Below are 18,893 nucleotides of genomic sequence, written 5' to 3'. Positions count from 1 at the left end.
CCTGTCTGGAAGTACAAATGTCCCTGCAAAAGCCTCTTCTTAGGGCAAACACCCAGGTGAGGGCTGCAGAAGTTCTAGTCAGCAGAAGGGAATCTCACCGGGCGACCTAAAAGTCTTGGGAAGAAAAACGAGATCAATAATTGTAGCGATGTGAAGGATGTTTGTGCCTGATGAGGAGAGCTGTGGCCTCTCTGTCCTGGTGCAGCGCTCTGGCCTAGGGCTGCCGGCAGTGCCCCAGCGCAGTGTCACCGCTCTCCCCGGAGCTCTCGCGCCGTGCCCTCCTTCTCACTCCCTGACGCCTTCAGGGACGTAGAGCTTGAAGTTCCCGCTCTTGGCACCAGTGGAAAAGCAGCTACAGTTCTAGCTCACTGTGCATTGCTCATACATACAGCTTAAACATTGCCTTCTACTCGAAAGAACAGAGATAAAATGTCAGGAATTCACAGTTTTTATTCTCTTTCCTACGCCCACCCATCTTCCCCTGCCATCGATGTCAGTGGCTCCAGGTCCTCATCGTGCAGCAGCTTTTGCTGTCACTCCAAGGGTTAACAGACCATGGCATCTTGGACAGATAAGACATAAGCTCATTCACCGTAGGAACACGTGGAGGGTCGGTCACAGGGCGCCTTAGGGCTTCCTGTAGCGATTCTTTGGGGTCTCGCTGCAGCCCGTGACGTCGCAGGAGAGAACGTTGGGCTTCTTCCCCAGGCCGATGCTGCCCAGGAGGTCGGGAAGCTCGCGGGTGATGGCCTTCTCGATCTTCTCTAGGAAGCACCCTCCCATGTAGGAACACTGCTGAGAGAGGAGCTTGAAGCTGGTGATGGGGTTGATGCCAAAGAAGTCCTTGTAGGCCTCGCGGTTGGGGAGGTCAAATTTGCTGACATTGGTCTTTGCCAGGATGGACTTAAAGATAAAGAACCTGTCAGGATCCTCCACAATGTCCCTGAACACCAGTTCTCCATCACTAAAGAAGGTCATTTTGTCCTTGAATGTCTGCAGGTAGCGATCGACCAGCAGGGCGTGGATGCGCACGCGTATGGCGTGCTGCCGGATGAAAGCGATCTTGTTCTCCATCCTGTTCTCAATCACCTGGTTGAGATCTTCCAGCAGTGAGATCTCTTCTTTGAGGAACAGCTCCTTGTGGGTGTCTGGGTGGTACTCCTGGGGCCAGAAGGAGCTGACATACACCCTGGGCGGCTCCGTGACATTGATGAGAGGAGCCAGGCTCCAGAACAAGGCGCCGTAGACTCTCATGAGCTCCTGGGTGGCCAGGCTGTCGGCTTTGTTCAGGATGATGCGGATCTGGGACTCGCGGCCCTTCAGCTGGCGGAACAGCATCTCCAGCTCCAAGCCCACGTCCAGCTTCGTAGGGTCGAAGACAACGAAGATGAGGTCGGCTCTGTCAATGAACCACTGGCACACGTCGTTGAACGGGTAACCTTGAGGAGAGGACACAGACATTCAGCAGAAGTGGCCCGTGAAGGATGAGGCCCTGCAGGCCATGGGGTGGATGAAGCCCGAGCCTGCTGTGCCTCACGCCCTGTCAGGGTGGGCTGGACTCCCCGTGTAGCCTGGAACCTGTTCCTGGTGTGCTAAAAACACTTCAGCTTCTGGCATGAAAACCCATCCCCATGTGCCTGGGCCTGCAACTGCATGCCTCCCTCAGTCCCCTGCTCCATGCCAGCTGTCTCCCTGCTGCTGGCCCCACTCCTGCAGCTCCTGTGAGTAGCAGCGCTGCGTTCCCCATTGAGCACCAAGCAGGGAGAGAAGCCCCTCGGGTCTGTTGTGGCAGAGCAGGCGGGGTGAGAAGCCCCTCAGGTCTGTCCTGGCAGAGCAGGCGGGGTGAGAAGCCCCTCAGGTCTGTTCTGGCAGAGTGGGCACTGCGTGTGGGGGTGGGCTGGTGCTGCTCTGGGCCCTGCAGAGCCTGACTTGCAGCAGCGGTATTAGGTGTGGGGCTGAGGAGTCCCCGAGGAGCTCTTGCTGAGACCCCTGCCTGTCACTCAACCAGCAGAATTGGCCGCTCCAGCCAAAGCACTCGGGAGTGTTTCCCAGGCCCCGGCTGCTGTTGCCTCAACCGTGGGCAGACAAAGGTCCCTCCAACACGAGACCCCTTTTGTGGGCTGAGGCTCTTCCCCGTGGGGCTTCAGTCACTAACGACCTCTCAGACCCTCACGGCACCTTTGCTGGAGTGGACAGTGAGCCCCTACCTCGCTCCTGCTGCTTGCGGTTTTCAATGATGCCTGGCGTGTCCACAAAGGTGACTCTCTCCAGCAGCTTGTGGGGCACCTCGATCCCAATCAGCTTCTCCAAGAAGTTCTGCCCAAACTTCTCCAGGGGTGAGAAGGAGCGGGCGCTGTCAGCAGCCATCACGATGCCCTCGATGGTTTTCAGCTTGGGGCCGTGCATGATGACAGTGAATTCGGAGGTGGTGGGTTCAGCCCCTGCCCGGCAACGAGAGGAGCAGTGGAGCTGTGAAACCCAGGCTGGGATGCCCCAGGACTAGCTGGGGAGCTCAGGGGCTTCGCTCGCTTGCCGAGAGATTCTGGGGGAAGGCGAGCAGCGGGGCTGGGGAATTCGTGCCAAACCTCTTGAGCGAATGGCAGCGGGGCTGTTTGCTGCGGGGACTGGTTGTGCTGGAGCTGCCCAGACTGCACAAGGCGCCCTGCAGAATCCCCCTCCCGGGAGCCCCCCGTACAGCAGCACAGAGCCGCCGCAGACATCTGCCTGCAGCAGCGGGACCGAGGCGTGGGACCAGGCAGGATAGAAGGGGAACGGCTTTCCTCTCCCTGAGGGTGAATTAATTGGCTCCATGTGAGGAGGGACGAGAGGGTGCTGTCCTTGTGACACGACTGCTGCTCTCGTTGTCAGGCTCAGAGGCGGAGAGCCCTGCACTGTGGGACAGGATGGTATGGGGATAGATGCCCTCCTCCTCCTCCCTGGGGAGGTGGGTAGGCACTGGGCTGTGGTAGGGAACTGCTCCCTGTCCTGGCATGGCTGCAGGGCACGGGGCAGCCCGCAGCTCCCCAGCCGCGTGGCGGGAGGCGGAGGGGCCATGGCCGCGGGCGCCAGCTCGGCCGGGCAGAGCAGGGCAGCGGGGTACCTGTGTACAGCTGGTAGGGAGTGTTGTCCAGGCCGAGGAGGTAGTTTATCATGGAGGATTTGCCGACGCTCCACGGTCCCAGGAATAGCACCATTGGCTTGGAAGTGATCTCCCCATCTGCGGAGAGGGGAAATAACAGGAGGAAGTGAAGGAACAATAGCCGTGGCCGCCGCGGCATTAGCTGCCGGCTGTAACGAGCATCCCATCCGAGCGGGCAGTGATGCTGCCGGGCAAGCAGCCACCCCAGCGGGGCCACCAGCCACCCCAGAGGGGCCACCAGCCATTCGCGAGCCAAGGCATGGCCCATGACGGGCCCCGCTGCCTGCCGGAGCGGCCCCTCACCGTGCTGCGCCGCACACCCACCGCGCCTCGCTGACGTGCTCTGCGCTCAGACGGGCTCTTGAAGGTCTTATAAATGCTGGCTTGGTTTGGTTCTGGTTTAGCCAGCGTCAGTGTGGGGCTGGCTGCGGGGGCAGGGCTGGCTGAAGGCAGCTGCAGGACATGCGCAGGAGGCCCGTGAGGCCATGCCACAGCCAGGCCGGTGCCCACGCAGGGGAGATGACGTGGGTTAGGGAGCTGGCATGGGTTAAGGAGCTGGTGTGGTGCCTGGTAAGCACAGCGTGAGCCTTCTGCCAGCTGCCTGCAAGCCTCTCCCCCGCACCATTGCAGGGATCAGCCCCTGGGTCGCAGCTCCCGGCCCCCTGCTCGAGCAGGAGGTCCCTGCCCAGCTGTGGACTGTGTTCCAGGCTCGAGGTTGCACAGGGAGGGCAGGCTGGGCACATAGCCCCGCTTTGGGCTTGGGGAAAGGCAGGAGGAGCCTGCCTCATCCCAGAGTCTTCGTGTCCTGCAGCTTGCTGATGGGCTGAGGGAGGCTGGTGATGGGCCCGTGGGGACCTGACTCCGGGCCACACGATCACTCTGGAGCGTGGAGGTCGCTGGACACGGGCAGCTGCTGCCCCTCGAGCAGGGCCTGTGCAGCCTGTGCCAATGCTGCTCACTCCCCCAGCTCCCAGGCCACTGGGCAGGCAGCTGGCATGGCCAGAGAAGCCCCTGGCCACACAACCAACCTTGGTGGGAACTTTCCCCATTCTCTGCTCAGACTGGGAGAGAGTCCTTCAGCAGTCCAGCCAGGAGAGTGACTGGATGCCACTGGAAGAGCCAGAGCTGAGCTGGGCACCCACACTGCCCTCCCTGCCTGCTCCAGCCCCCTGCCTGCTGCAGCCCCCTGCCTACTGCAACCCCCTGCCTGCTCCAGCCCCCTGCCTGCTGCAGCTCCCTGCCTGCTCCAGCCCCCTGCCTGCTGCCATCCTGCAAGCTACTAGCACCCAATGCTGCCTTCTCACATGGGACACAAGTGCTGGAACCTCAGGCTTTTGTTATTAATCACTCCAACATGCCACTCCATCGCTGCTGCTCTGCTCACTCGCTGCCTTTACTTGGGCTTTGGATGATGATGATGATAATGACGATGAGGATGATGCTGATCTCCCCTATGATGTTGTGCCAGAGGTTTAAGGTGGCTCCTGCGTGCTCTTTTGTAGGCAGTCCCGTGCCAGGCGTGGCTGTGCTGCAGGCAGCTCATGTGCCCTGGCCCTCCTCCACCTGTCCCCTCTGCCCACTGTGCCCAGGCGGGCAGCAAGGCAGCAGCCCCTCCAGCCCACCTCCAGCCCCTCTGCTGGGAGCAGGGGGCTCTGTGGGCAACACCAAGGATGTAGGGACAAGTCTGGGTCCTCCTCGCTGCTGCCCAGGGTCTGGGAGAGCAGAGCATCTCCCACCCAGGAGGGTGCCAGCCTGGCATCTGTCCCTGCTGCATCCCTACACCACGACTGCCAGCACTGATTTGGGACACTCTGATGGCCCAGACACTGGAAAAGGGTCAGTCCCTGCAGGCACGGGTTGGGCTGGCAGCAGGGCTGATGGCAGCTCCATCTCAGCAGCTCTCTCCAGCCACCCTGTGGCTGCTTGCTCCAGCCCAGCCTGCCTGGCTCCCAGCTCCAGCCCAGCCTGTCTCATTCCCTGCTCCAGCCCAGCCTGCCTCGTTTTCTGCTCCAGATCAGCCTGCCTCATTCCCCGCTGCGGATCAGCCTGCCTCATTCCCCGCTGCGGATCAGCCTGCCTCACTCTCAGTTCCAGCCCAGCCTGCCTAGCTCCCTGCTCCAGCCTAGCCTGCCTCACTCCCTGCTCCAGCCCACCCTAGAGGTAGGAGCAATTTGGATCTCCAAATAGGGTTTTTTTACCTAGAGCAGTGGGTTTCTGGGAGGTTTTTCCCAAGGCCAGGCTGCCTTTGGGTGGGAGCACTGCTGCTCTGGAGCTAGGATTAACTCCAGGCCAAGTCTCTTCCGTACCTGTCCCAAAGCCCAGCAGCAGTGCCTGGTGTTGGCCCAACCCCATCGTGCCTCCTCTGCCCCAGGGATGCCAGGCAAAGCGAAGGACACACCGAAACCTCTTTCCTCTCCTAGTTCATACTGAGCCACACACAAGGTCTTGCTGTGTCCTCACACCACACCATCACCACACACACTGCCAGCTGCCTGGCACCAGAGCTGGGGAAGGGCTGACTGCTGTCTGGCCCATCTCCCATCGTCTGCCCCGGACAGGGGTCCTGGCAGCATGCCCCGGGCAGGGAGAGGAGCCGTCTGGGTCCTGAGGGGCTGAGGCTGCTGCACAGGGAGCAGCCCATGGCCCTGGGACAGCTGCTGAGGGCTCATCGGCTCAGTCTGCAACCAGGGGGATCAGGGGGGACATTTGGGAAGGCTTCCGCATGCAGGAGGGTGATGGGTGGGCAGAGCTCCCTGCCGTAGGGTGCTGGGCTCCTCCAAGCCATGGGCAAGAGATCAACCCGCAGATCCACCACAGGTGCCTTTGAACCATGGCTACAGGAATATGTGAGCTCTTGAGTCTTAACCCAAGAGGGAAAGGTGTCACAGCCTGGATGAGGTGGGGGCTGCGGGAGGGAGGGGGCTGTGGGGGCACACGGAGTCCGGCCTGGCAGCAGGCGTGGTGACACATGTGCTGAGCTGTGGAGGCGCCGGGGACACGGGCTGCAGTGCGTGCCACGGGAGTGCGAGGGCTGCGCCGTGCCTGGCAAGCGTGGCTGTGCCGGGGCGGGCGGGAAAGCTGGGGGCTGGCAAAGAGCCCTGGCAGCGCTGGCAGCATGCAGCAGCAGTCAGCGATACCAACCTGTGGCGGAGGAGCCCAGGGTGCGTCCGGGATAAGCTGTTAGCGGGGCACACGGGGAGAGAGAAAAGTACCGTGAGTCGGAGGAGGGACGCGGCTGCCTGGCCCTGGACCTGGCTGAGGAGGGAGCAGGAGACTGGCCCTGGCCTTCTCGTGGGCAGGAAAGGCCACCGATGGCCACATTCCCAGCAGAAGAGAAGGCGTTACAGTCTGTGAGCAGCGAGACCTGCAGCTACCACGACAAGCCCCAGAGCCCAGTGTGCCCTGCACAGCGGGGATGTGGCTCAGGGCAGCAGCCCCAGGAGAGCTGCCACATCTGACACAGCACCCCGAGCGTCCTGCCCCGCTCAGCAGAGCTATTGCCTTCCCTAGCTATGTTCACCAAGCAAACAGAGCCCAACAAGCTGGGATGAGGCCAGCAACCAACCCCAACACCTGTCCTGAGCACCCCAGAGGGGTGATGGATTACCCTGAGCACCCCAGAGGGATGATGACCCCTACTCAGCCCTGGGGCAGCTGGCAGTGGCAACTGGGGGGTTGTTGTGTGGGCAGGGACACTTGCTCATTGGCACAGCAATCAGGGTCACCAGCATGCACCACAGACGGGGCTGACTTCACAGCAAGCTTCCATCACCACTCCGGGAGAGCCCCTGGGGACAGTCCCTGCGGGGCGGCCGCACTGTGACCGGCGGCACAGGCAGCCCGGCCCGCCGTGGCATGGCAGAGCGGGGAGGCAGGAGGGGCAGCAGGGGAAGGAAGGGGCACCTGCCAGGCTGGAACATGCTGTAAGCAGAGGGTGTGGGGTGAGGCTTCTGGGGTGCAGCTCAGAGCCCCGGGCTGTGACCGGCAGAGCTGCTGCTGCCGCTCGCGGGGAGCGGAGGGGCTCCGGGATCGCAGCGGCTGCCGTGCCCAGAGAGAGCAGACGGGAAGGGACACAAAATGGAGGGCTGCTGCATAATGGAGGGGTGAAGATGCTTGCGCTGGCACCCCTATATATTGGCTTACACCTCCAAAGGTCACACATATTCCATGACAGGCCTGTGCTGCCACTCTCCAGCTGTCCTGCTGCTCTCCGCCAGCAGGGCCGGCAGCTCCACACCCTCCAGCTCCCCTGCCCTGGGGGGGCACGGGGGCAGAGGCTAGGGGCATCTCCCAGCTGCAGGGGCACCACCGATGCCATGAACACGCTGATGACAGCAGCACAACACAGGGGAAGCAACTGAGACAACTCCCTCAACCCCATCCCAGCCTCACTTGCCTGGACCAGCCCTCTAACTAACTTGCAGGTGTTTCTCATTACACTGCTAATGAGGGATTGGGAAAAGCTGTATCTTTGGCTACTGAGGACAAACTGCTGGCTTTAGGCCTCCAGGGTGGGGCTGTGTGCACCAAGGAATGGTTGGGGTGTCAGGGATGCTTCGAGGAGCCATCCCCTGCCTGCTGAGCAGGAAGGACGCCAGCTCCAGCCACCCCCAGGGAGCTCATCCCCAGCCTTGAGAGGTCCTGAGCCTCCTTGCCAAACCCTTTCCCCTGGGCTGTGACCTCTGCTTGGCACAGGTACAGGGTATTGGTGTTGAGCAGGTGGAGGGCCCAAAGCAGGCAGGGCTCCGTGCTCGGCTCACACAGATGGTCCTGCCAGCAGACGGGCTGAGGCAGATGCGGGCATGCCTGCCTCTGGGGTCACTGGGGCAGCTCCCCTAAGCCCAGCACGCTCGTGGCCTTCTTGGGAAGCTGCAAAGGAAGAGAAGCTCCCCGAGCCTTTGCGTGACCTGTGCTGCTCTCTGTGTCCCAGCAGCCTGAGGGAGCCGTGGCGTTACCTGTGATCTCGTGCTGCCGCAGCTCGTTGTATCTGTAGGACTGCTCCAGGGGCTTGATGGAGGAGTGGTAGATCTTCCTCAGCCGCTGCAGGACGCCTGCGGGGACAGAAGCGTGCGCAGGGCTGAGAGGCAAACCCACCACCCCGGCTGAGTCCCTCCTGGGCAAGCTGCTGAGCATTCCCTGCAGATCTTCAGGGTGACTCAGACGGTGATCAAGGAACTTGACTCGGGGTTGAAATCTTGGCCAAACTGATCCAGGCCACCCCTTTTGATGCCACCCCCCTGCTAGTGTTTCCTGCTGGGCACTGTCCCCAGCTGCTGCTCGTCTTGCACGTGCCAGCAGCTGGGAGAAGGCACATCTCTCCTTAACACTGGTTAACACTCAACACCTGTGATCCCAAAAGCCCTGGTGCCAGGGACCCATGGCACAGCCTCTGAGCTGCTGGTGAGAAGGAGGGAGGATTGTTTCCCACAGTAGCTTCCCAACCCAGCCTACTGGTGGGGCCAGCAGAAACAAGCCTCACAATAGTGAAAGTCAGTAAATCACTGGAGTAAAAATACAAGCCTTTTATCACAAGCTGCCCTGCGTTTCTCTGGGAAGCAGTGTGGCTGGCTCGAGTTGATTCACCATCTCCTTCTTCCAGCTGCTCTACCTTCCTAACTTTTGTATGCCCTGGGGCTTGCTTTGGAACACCTCACAAACCTGAACCTGAGAGCAGCAAAGGAGCTGTTACTGATGATACGACGTTGCTGGGTCTACAAGAGGCAGAATTAAAGCCAAGAGGTTCTGGAGAAGGGAAATCCCACCCGTGCTGGTGGTGCAGCAGAAGGGTGGATGAGGACCTGTGGTGCAGGAGCAGGCAGCAGGAGCAGGCTATGCTTGTCTTGCTGCACCCAGGCCCCCTTACCCGAGACGTCGTCGGCAGGTTTGTCCTCGTTCAGCTTGAGGGTGTTCTCCAGGTGGGACCGGTCGCGCTTGGTGGGCTCGCTGGCATCTTCCACCTCTTCTGCAGGACAGAGGCAAGGAGACCTGTTACTGCTGGAGCGGGTTCCACACAGGAGCTCACACAAGCTGCTGCTGGGGAGAGGGCACAGGGAAGCACACACACCCCCTGGGCGCGCGGACACCACTGCAGCCACCATTGCCTCTGCCATGCTGCGCGGCTTCTCCTTCGCCAAACTCCCGCAGGCTCAGTGGTGGCTGCCGGGGCAGGGCTGAGGAGGGGCTGTGGTAGGGGCACGCTGTGCCACAGCGGGGCGAGGGCTGGCGCTGCAGGGCGATGCCAGGACATGCCTGGCAGGGGCTCAGAGCTGCGGCGCAAGCCTGGGGCAGCCGCTGCCCGTGAGGCCCGGCAGCCCCTGCCCTGCCCGGCAGCCTCAGCTGTGGCCACAGTCTGCCCTGCTTCTCTGTCCATCCGCTCCCCCACAAACTGCACCTTGAGCCAGAGACACGAGAATGTGCGAGACTGGGGCTGGCCCCTGGGAGACCGGCCGCCTGACCCGCCGTGGCTGCATCGTCGTTACCAGCCGTGTCATTCCCTCCCGCTTCTCCTCCTCTGTCCCCCGTCAGGCTGGAGCCCTCTGCATTGGGCATTGGCTTGGGGTGGCCCTAGGAGTCCCCTGTCCCCATGCCAGGCCCAGGGAGCATAAGGCAGCAGGGGTAGGCACCCCGACGCTCCTGAGGCAAGCAAACAGAGGTGTCCTGGCCCTGGAGATGCTGGCACGCCAAAGGCCCTCTCCAGCTCGAAGTGCTTTTTGAAATTGAGAGCTGTATCGGGCTTAGTGGGGGCATGGGGACAGGTATGGGGACAGACATGTACTGGCTGGCTGGGCTGGGGATGCGTGGGCTGAGTGGGACACCACCGGGCCCTGAGACTGTGGTGAGCATCTGCCATGGGGCTGAGGAAAACCTTTTGACTTGCCAAGTAAAGCCACAGAGACCAAACTGGGTTTCCCTATTGGCACAAATGGGAACTTTCTGAGCTGGGGCATTGCAGATAAAAGCAAAAAAGCCTCAGCTGGGTTTGAAGGTCACTGCCCAACCCCGGGGCCAAAGTCCACGAGCATTTCTAGGAAATCATGGCAGGAGGTGTCCCTGTTTCCTTAGCTAGCCTTTCACTGACCAAACGTGGCCAGAGCCAGTGCTTCGGCAGCTTCTTGGTCTGAATTAGCTCTTCACACCTTCCCTACAAGGCAAAGGGTGGTGGATGAGACCCACCAGCCCAAGCAGCATCCTGCTCTCACGCCAAGAAAGTCGGGAGGCCAGAGGACGCTAAGGGTGGAGGATAAAGAGCGTTCCAGAGGTCTGAGGGTGCCAAAAGGGGCCTGGGTGTTAAAAATCTTATCCATGTCCACAACTCAGAGGGGAAATCGTGGGCTGAAAGTGCAGGGAGGGAAAAGTCGTCCAGCTTTGGCATGGCTGCGCTGAGCAGCGGCCCCGCAGCCGTCCGTGGGCTCCCGCCTGCGCCTCGCAGCCCGCGCCGGCCCAGCCGTGCAGCGGTTAGGGGCAGGCATGGGCTTAAGCACAAGCGTTAGGAGAGGGCCATGCACTAGGCGCGGTTTAATGTGCCAAGCTCAGCTCCGCCGGTGTTGATAGTCGGTCACTCTGGCTGCTACAGCACACCGACAAGAAAAGACTCCAACCTATCTGGCTGTGCCAGCGCTCGGCAGCGGCCGGGGGGTCTTCAGCAACGGCTGGGGAGTCTTCTGCTGTCGGTGGGTTTTTTGCTGCTGAGGGGTCTTCTGTCCCTGCTGGGGGATCTTCTGCTGCTGGGGGGTCTTCCAGCACTGCTGGGGGGTCTTCTGCTGTTGGTGGGTCTTCTGCTGCCGGTGGATCTCCCACCACTGTCGGCGGGTCTTCTGCTGTTGGTGGGTTTTCTGCTGCAGGGCCATCCCTGGCTCCTCCCTTGCTGGTAGCTGCTGGTTTGCCACGGCCTTTTTTGTCAGCAGACGCCTCCTTCTCACTCCGTTCAGCTCCATGCTCTGGCCCCACTTGTCCAGCACCATCTTCTACGGACTCATGCTCCTCCTTAGATTCTCCCTCCTCTTTAGACTCTCCTTTGCCTCCATCTTCCTCAGACCTGCCGTGTTCATCTTCCTCAGACTCCCCCTGCTCATCATTCTCCTCTGAGCTCTGCTCACCTGCTTCCTCATCCACTCTTGCCTCTATTTTCTCTTTCCCGGGCTGCCCTCGCTCCTCGGAGGCTCCTTTCTCGGTGCTGGGCTCCTCTTCCCCCTGGCCATGGAAGCCATCCTGTGGGTTTTCTTCATTATGTGCAGTCTCAGGGGTGCCCAATATGACGTCCTCTTCAGAGCCCCGGGCCTTGCCAGGCTCCTCCTGGCCCTTCTCTCCGGTGGTCTTCTCCAGCTGGCCATGCCCTGGCCCCAGGCCCCCACTCAGGCCACCCACCGGCTCTTCCTCCCCCTCTCCTTGTCCCTCCTCAGCGGTGCCAGGCAAGGAGGCGTTGGCAGAGCTGCCATCTCGGTCCTCCTCAGGGCTGCCATCGGCTGCCTTCTCCTCCAGCCTGGGCTCTGTGGCTGGCAAGGGGCTTCCGGCAGCACCGCCGGCAAGGTCCGTGCTGGGGGCATGCGGCTCTAAATGATGAGAACAGCTCAGTCAGTCTCACCTGCACTGCACACAGCTGCTGGGGCACCCGCTGGGCCCCGTCAGCCTCGGGGCAGCACGTGTGGCTGTTACCAAGGGGGTTAAACACTTTCCTAAACCCTCTCTAGCTCAATTTTTTCTGACTATCGCAAGAAGCTGTTTGCAAAAAGAGGTGTTTATGTGGGGGAAAGTCTGTGCTAGCGGGGGGCCCTATAGCTATGCCAGCCATGGCTGCCCCAGGCTGCCACCCGCTGCAAAGCGCTGCAGGAAGGCGGCAAAGCAGCCCTGAAAACACAGGGAATAACAAAAAGCATAGCTTGAGGGGCTGCAGGCACTTGGCAGGTTAAAAGGGTTCTTCCCCAGCCCTGCCTCAGGTGAGCATCGCTCTGGCCATGGTGGGCAGCTAGGTGAGGAGCAGGAGTGAGGGGGAGGAAGGGGCACAGGGGTCCCCGGTGCAGGGCCCTGCCTTTTCACAGGCAGGCTCTGACCCCAGCAGCGGGCTTGGGAGCTATTTATTGTGATCATCCCTTCACTAGGAAAGCATTTGCCACGCCGTGCGGCTGGCGGGGACACAATGGACTTGTTCTGGGGCCCGTGAGGAGCCATCCATACTTTCCACAGGCCTCCAACTGCAATTCAACATTAGCCAGCAGGTGCCAAAAATAAAAGATCACCAGCTATACTGTCTCTGTTACAAACAGTTGCTGCTAGTCTAAATAATCCCCAGAAACCTCCAGTGCCTGCATATCAGGGAAGTGTTTCAGAGGGAAACAATCCCTTTGTACTCCAGCTGGCAAGCAGATGCCAAGCAGGAAGCAATGCCACCTCCAAGCCAGGCTGTAGGGAGGTGAGCAGCACGGCCCTGCTGGGGAGTCTGACAGAGCCAGGCACAGCCTCGCCGGCCTCGGCAGAGCTGCGGTGCCGGGGCTCGCTGGGCTCGGCCGTGGGGCACCGCAGTGACTGGGCACAGCAGCAGCGTGCTGCCAGCCCCGGGCCACTGCCGCCAGTTTGCCGTGGTGCCAGGCAGGCAGCTGTGTGTCCGTCTGCACTGGGGCTGGCAGTGCTGTTAGCCTGGGAGCCAGCCGGCCCATGCCGAGGATGGGCCATGCCAGCAGCAGGGAGGGACAGGCTGTGCCTCGGCCTGCCAGGGTGTCCAGGCATGCTCACGTGTACAGCCTGGCACGCCGGAGCTGCCACCATCCTCACAGCCCCTTGCGCTGCCGAAACCGGATGCGTGGGTCACCTTTGCCCTGCCCTCCCCATCCTCTGCTGGCTCACAGCTTACAGGCACCTCCAGGCTCCCAGTTCAGCTCCCAAACAGGGAGATGGGTCCCACACTGCTCCCACCTACCTGTAGCACCCTTCTCCTTTGGGCCAGCCTCCCATGGGACCTGTCAGGGTGCCCAGCCTGCCAGGAGCCGCTCCAAGGGGAACGTGCTACAACTGCCCTGCAAAGCCCCAGGTGGCCCGAGGCCAGCATGCCCCTGCCTGGCCCCGGCAGCCTGGAGACCAGCCTGGGTCTCCTGAGGGTCCCCTCGGCCAGTAGGGATGGGATATTCTCAGCTCAGCCCCAAAATAGCCAGTGACCTGGAGGGCTGTGAGGGATCACAGCTCCTCAGCAGGCTTTTGGGGAGGGTCAGGGTAGGGCACGGGGGAGCACAGACAAGCAGAGGAGATCCTACATGTGCCGAGAGCTTTGTCCGGGGTCTATGTGCCCCCTGAGCCAGAGCAGGAGCACAGAGGGGCTGTCAGCCACCAACGGCAACCCCAGCGCCTGCTGGCAGCCATCCTTTGCTGGGAAAGGGAAACGCTCCCCGGGTGCTGTTCCTGCCAGTGTGCCGCTCACAGGCTTTACTTCCTGTGACCTTCAAGGTCTTATATAAAGTCCCTCTCCACCTCCTTCTCCCTTCTGTTTCCCCTACATGGTCTCCAAATCCATCAGAAGGCGAATTGTGCTGATCTGCAGATGGCCAGCCGATGAGCAGTGAAATGGGCCGAAGGTTAAGGGCTTAACACCCTCTGCACGTCCACTGCCGCTAAAAATACAGCCCAGCAGCTCCACGGGGGAAGCAGAAGGAGCAGCAACCTCGCCGGGGTGCAGGCAGCGCTGCAGCAACCCCACTCAGCCACTGGCCGCAGCCCCTTGCCCTGCTGCCAGCCAAGGGTGACGTCCGCGCCTGGGGCCCGTCCTGCGGGTCCCCGTGGGCCCCAGGGGGAGCGGGGACAGACACGTTGTAAAGTGACACCGGGGCTCCCCTTGTTCACACCCTGCATTGTGCCAAGCAGCTGGGTGGCATCGACAAGGAGCCCTTGCCCTGCTCCTCCTGGGGACCGACCTCCCGTAGGGTCCCCAGTCTGCCCCTGCCTGCCCTGAACCTCACACCCACCGTGGGGGCTGTGAGGGCTGTCACCTGCCTGCGGACACCTGCCCTCGTGGTGATGGCACCTGGGGACACAGCTGGGGGACAGAGGGCTGCAGGGCTGCACGTGCCACAGCGTGCCATGGCTGGTGCGTGCCCTGGAAAAGCTCCTTTGGAACGGAGAGGAAGGGAGGGACAGACGGGCACCAGAGGCTGAATGGAGCCCTGCCAGGGTGTCCTCTCCATCCCTGTGCCAGCCGCATGGAATAGCAATGGGGCCCGTGGGATGGCAATGGGGTCATATGGAACTGCAGTGAAGCCCATGGAAGGACAGCAGGGCTGTGTGGAATGGCAGCAGGGCCATAGGGAACTGCAGTGGGGCCCATGGAAGGGCAGCAGGGCTGTATGGAACGGCAGCAGGGCCCATGTAAGGACAGCAGGGCCTGTGGAGCAGCAGCTGGGCTGTATGAGACGCCCCACGGCTGATGCTGGTGCTGAGGCCGGGGCCGGCTGTGAGGGACGGATGGGCACAGGTGGCCCTGGGAGAGAACACTCTCCCCCTCCCGCAGAAATTGGAGCCCAAGCGTGGGGCCGGCGCTGCACAGTGCCGGGGGAGGCTGTGGCGTGGCCCTTCCCCTGCCCCCTGCCCGGCCCCTGCAGCGTCCGGGGCAGCAGCCGCCGGCTCGGCCAGCCCCGCTCTCCCCTCGTCCTCTCAGCGTGCTTTTGAGAGGACCCCACACCCCAAACGTCTGCCCTGTCCTTTTCAGGGCAGGGTAAGGCTGTGCCTTGTTCTGCCAAAAACACTTTGAAACCTCTCAGGTTGTCTGGGCCCAGAGCACTGCTCTGCTCTGGGCACTGCTCTGGGCCTCCCTCGGACGTTCCATGGCAGACATGAGCCATGCTGCTGGTCCCACGGCAGCCCCCTCTTTCCTGCAAGACCCCTGGGCTTATGGCACTGTCTCTGCTGCTGCTGCCAAGCCCCACGGAGAGAGCGCCAGCGTTTCATCGCCCGCGTGCCTCACACAGCAGCCCCTGGTCAGCCAGACCAGGCAGGAGCTCAGCTCCAGCATCAGTTTGGAGCTGGCCAGGACAACACCTTCACGGATTCAAAGACAAAAGTGTTCCAAAGTGGCTCAAGAGGCCCAGGGGACACAGTCAAGAGGGTGGCTGAGGATGGGGTCATCTCCCCAGACCCAAACCCAGGGATGCCCAGCCACAGCCTCCCATCCTGGAGGCTCTGTGATCCCAAGGCACCAGGAAACACAAATATTCTTGTGGAGCCTGGCCAGGGGTGTAGGAAACAGTCTTGACAGAACAACTGCCAACTTGACCTCATCTGTGGAGATTCTCAAAGTTTAGCTGGACAAAAATTAAAAGAATTTCATTTCTAGGAATACTTGACTAGAACTGCGTGGCATTTTGATTAAGGAAGGGTAAAGAAACCTCACCAGGATGCACCAAAGGGATAAAAATCAGGCTTGGAGCTTTCTAAATATCAGGATGAAAACAGCAAATCACTTCCCTGGGGTGTTTCTTCAACTGTCTCCCCTCCCTAAAGATTTGAACAAAAACCTGAACTGCGGACTTGCAGAAGCCAGGGAGATGGGGCAGTGGGAGACAGAGCAGCCACCGCTCCCTGCTCAGGGCAGATCTGAGGTCTGTGGGTGAGGAGACGGCAAGCAGACAGCACGGACTGGGGCACAGGCAGATGTCACCCTGTACATTGAGGAGCATCTCCCCAGTGTCACCTGGGGGGTTCCATGGCACAGGGGGGCTGGAGGAGCTGAGGGAAGGACTGTCCCTTAAGACGGGCTCCTGGAAGGGCACGCTGGGCTTGTCCCCAGTGAGAAGCTTCGCCAGCCCACCCTGGGCTCCCCCAGGGCCCCGGAGGACACCCACCCTTCCTGGGTGAAGCCTCCCTGTCTTTGTTCTCGGGGATTCCTGGTCACCTGGGAAATCAGGGAGGGCACTGGGACTTGTCAGCTGGGATTCTGATGCCTAATGATTCATTGTCCCACAAGATGCTCAAACCCTTGGGATTTTGGCTGTGCCAAGAAGCAGTACTCAGCCCTGCGGGTCCCAGACGTACCCCCACACAGCTGTGAGCCCTTTTCTGTGGGCGGGGGGGGACGCAGGGTCATGCCACGTGCCCGGCTGGCACCGCGGCTGTGCTGCTGCTGCCAAGGCCTGTCCTGCGCGGGGCCGGGCCACGGCCCCTCCAGCAGCCTCTCTGGCCATCTCTCCAGCAGCAGCCCCCTCAGCAGGGGGGTTGCTTCCAGGGGAAATGCTCCCACAGGCTGGAAATAGCCCGGCAGAGCCCTGCCAGGGCCCTGGGCCCGCTGCTGTTCCCCTGCTGCCTGGGAAAAGGCAATTTCATGAGCGATTTGGTCACTCTGGGACCCGCTGACCAGGCAGTGTTCTGGCAGTATGGCCAGTGCACGCTCCCAGCATGTGGCTGATGGCAGAGGGCGTCAGACCACAGCCAACCCGCCTCACTTTGCTCAGCCAGCAGCCTGGGAGCAACAGGGCACCCACGGGGCCAGGATCAACTCCAGGCGAGGAGTGAGTGCAGGAGGAGCCTGCCCTGGGGCAGGAGCGGAGACGAAGCAGCGGGTGCCCTCAGCCATGGCCCAGCCCCACGATGGGTGCCGGCCCCAGCACAGCTCCCGGCTGTGCTGGGGAGCTTTGCCAGCCCCGGCCACGTGGGCCGTGACCCATTTGTGGCCAGGGCTGCAGGAGCGTAGGCACAGGGCACTTCCCACCCTCGTGCCTGGGAGCAGTGACAGGGTCTCAGCAGCCCCGGGCATCACCAAACCCTGCCCTGACTCCACGGAACACACCTCTCCGTGACGCATCCAGGAAGCCCCCCGTTTCCCACAGCGCTCTCTGTACCTTCCCCTCCCTAGGCAGGGGTTAAATGGGATGACAACATGCAAGAAATGGGAAAACTACCCGCTCCCTGAACCACCTTCTGCACCCCAAAGGAGCCCAAGCCTGAGAGCCCAGCCTGGCACCAAAGGAAAAGCAAAACTCATCATGCAAACCCCACCGGTCTCTGCGGAGCAGAACCACAACAGGACACATGGCATCACACATGTTATGTTCCCAAAGCTACAGGACTGAGGTGAAATATAGGCCCCTGGATAAGCAGGAGATGCTAAGGGTGGGGATTTGGGGGCTCCAGCTGCCCCTCAGAAACAAATCTGGGGCTGCAGACCAACACACCTCCTGACCCTGGAGCCTCCTCAGCAGATGCTCAGCACTGGGCTGAGCAGGGTGCTGGGGATGTCCCAACACTGCCCCCAGCCCCACAGCACCTCCCAGGCTGCTCCCTCGCTGTGGGCCACAGCTGGGGCCATGCCAGACCCTGTGCCAGTCCCTGTGCCTGCCCCCACGCCAGTCCCTGTGCCAGCACCATGCCAGCCTCTGTGCCCGTCCCGATGCCAGCCTCTGTGCCAGTCCCCATTCCAGCCCCTATGCCAGCCCCCATGCTAGCCCCTGTGCCAGCCCTTCTTCCAGCCCCATGCCAGCTGCAGCACAACCAGGTGCTGGGGTGGAGGTCATCTGCTGTGGTGACAAAGCCCCTGATGTCCCACAGGGCCACCAGCCAGGCCTGGGGTGGCACCAGCCCCCAGCCATGCCCAGAGAGAACCTTTCCATGCCCCTCCATCCCCAGACACGACCCGTGGCCCCTCAGAGGTCACCCCACCACCGACAAGGAGCTCTGGTAGCCCCAAAACCTATTTATTCACAAGAATGGTCCGAGATGCCCTTAAAAGGCCACAGCAGCCCGTGGCCGGGGTGCCGGCGCTGGCAGGCGGCAGCTGCGGCAGCGCTGGGCCGCGGCACAGGCCAGGCAGGGCAGGGCCGGCAGGGCAGGGGGGCCGCTGCCCGCGCTGGCAGCCGCAGTGTCCCCTTACACGGCTGTTTCCATTCTTAGCCACCCCCCTCCCGGCCCGCGGCTGCCAGTGCCCGGCCGGGCAGGGAACCGGCCCGAATTAACTCAAGGGCAAGCAAGGGTAACGGCAGCGCCACGGCCGGGGATGCCGGCTGAGCGGGACGGGGCGCCGGGGCACGGGCTCTGTGGGCACACAACGCGCTGATCTGCTTGGCAGGGCCCTGGGTGTGGGGAGGGATGCCCCGGCCAAAACTGCCCACCTCATGCAGCACCAACGACGGGCGCCCCGGCAGCTGCCCGCGAGTCCTCGCAGCCCAGAGCCGAGCCGCCTCAGCAGTGCCGGGTGACTCCAGCCCCAGGCATGCTGGCAGCAGCACGGTCCCTGTGCCCAACCCGGCTCCGGGGAAACCCAGCCCATGGCCCCCTCCAGCCTGCAGCCCCCACCGTGTCCCACCACTGCTTTGGGGTGACTGCAGCCCTGCAGAGCTGCTGGGAGCCCAGACAGCTGTACCGCTGACACCCTGCCCTGCTGCCAGCCCCCACACAGCCCTGCAGCACAGGCTGGGCTCACTGGGCGCCCGCAGCCTCACGGGCACCCACAGTCCCACAGGTACCCGCAGCCCCAGCGGGCACCTGCAGTCCCAAAGGCGCCCAAGACCCCACCGGGCACCCACAGCTCCATAGGCACCCACATGCTCTGTGGGTGCTCACAGCCCTACAGGTGCCTGCAGCCTCCTGGCACCCCACAGCCCCCCACAGCCCCATGGTACTCCGCAGTCCCACAGCACTCCACAGACGGGCGGGCAGCCGTACCTGCAGTGCCGAGGAGCAGCAGCGAGGCCACACAGCAGCAGAGCAGGTTGAGGCCCTTCATGGTGGCTGCCAGGAGCTCCCTGCCGCTCGCTGCCTCTATTTATAGGGTGCGTGTGTCGGGGCA

The 18,893-nt window shown here is 62.1% G+C and overlaps 1 protein-coding gene across 2 annotated transcripts; it reads right to left on the bottom strand.

Moving 5' to 3' along the window:
- Window positions 1-627: 627 nt before the first annotated feature.
- On the bottom strand, window positions 628-18,830 carry SRL (sarcalumenin). 2 transcript variants are annotated; one of them, XM_061994003.1, is made up of 7 exons: window positions 18,770-18,830; window positions 9,003-9,101; window positions 8,095-8,190; window positions 6,281-6,316; window positions 3,101-3,217; window positions 2,208-2,441; window positions 628-1,439 (listed from the first exon to the last, which is right to left on the bottom strand). In XM_061994003.1, exons 1-7 carry the CDS (start codon window positions 18,828-18,830, stop codon window positions 628-630), a joined length of 1,455 nt encoding a protein of 484 aa, XP_061849987.1. The 2 variants fall into 2 exon arrangements, with proteins under 2 accessions (XP_061849987.1, XP_061849989.1); XM_061994005.1 differs by lacking the exon at window positions 6,281-6,316.
- Window positions 18,831-18,893: the final 63 nt, after the last annotated feature.

This window comes from Colius striatus, chromosome 3 (assembly GCF_028858725.1).
Source record: "Colius striatus isolate bColStr4 chromosome 3, bColStr4.1.hap1, whole genome shotgun sequence".
NCBI classification, from domain to species: Eukaryota; Metazoa; Chordata; class Aves; order Coliiformes; family Coliidae; genus Colius; species Colius striatus.
Note: the sequence above shows the minus strand (reverse complement) of the source record. Positions and strands in the feature narration are given on the sequence as shown.

What these genes read in the sequence shown, in the direction of transcription:
- SRL (XM_061994003.1), bottom strand. Translation starts at nt 18,830, where the DNA reads ATGAAGGGCCTCAACCTGCTCTGCTGCTGTGTGGCCTCGCTGCTGCTC. An exon ending in CCTGGGCTCCTCCGCCACAG is followed by an intron (nt 3,218 to 6,280) that starts GTTGGTATCGCT and finishes CCCTCTCCGCAG; the next exon opens with ATGGGGAGATCACTTCCAAG. An exon ending in TCCCTACCAGCTGTACACAG is followed by an intron (nt 2,442 to 3,100) that starts GTACCCCGCTGC and finishes GTTGCCGGGCAG; the next exon opens with GGGCTGAACCCACCACCTCC.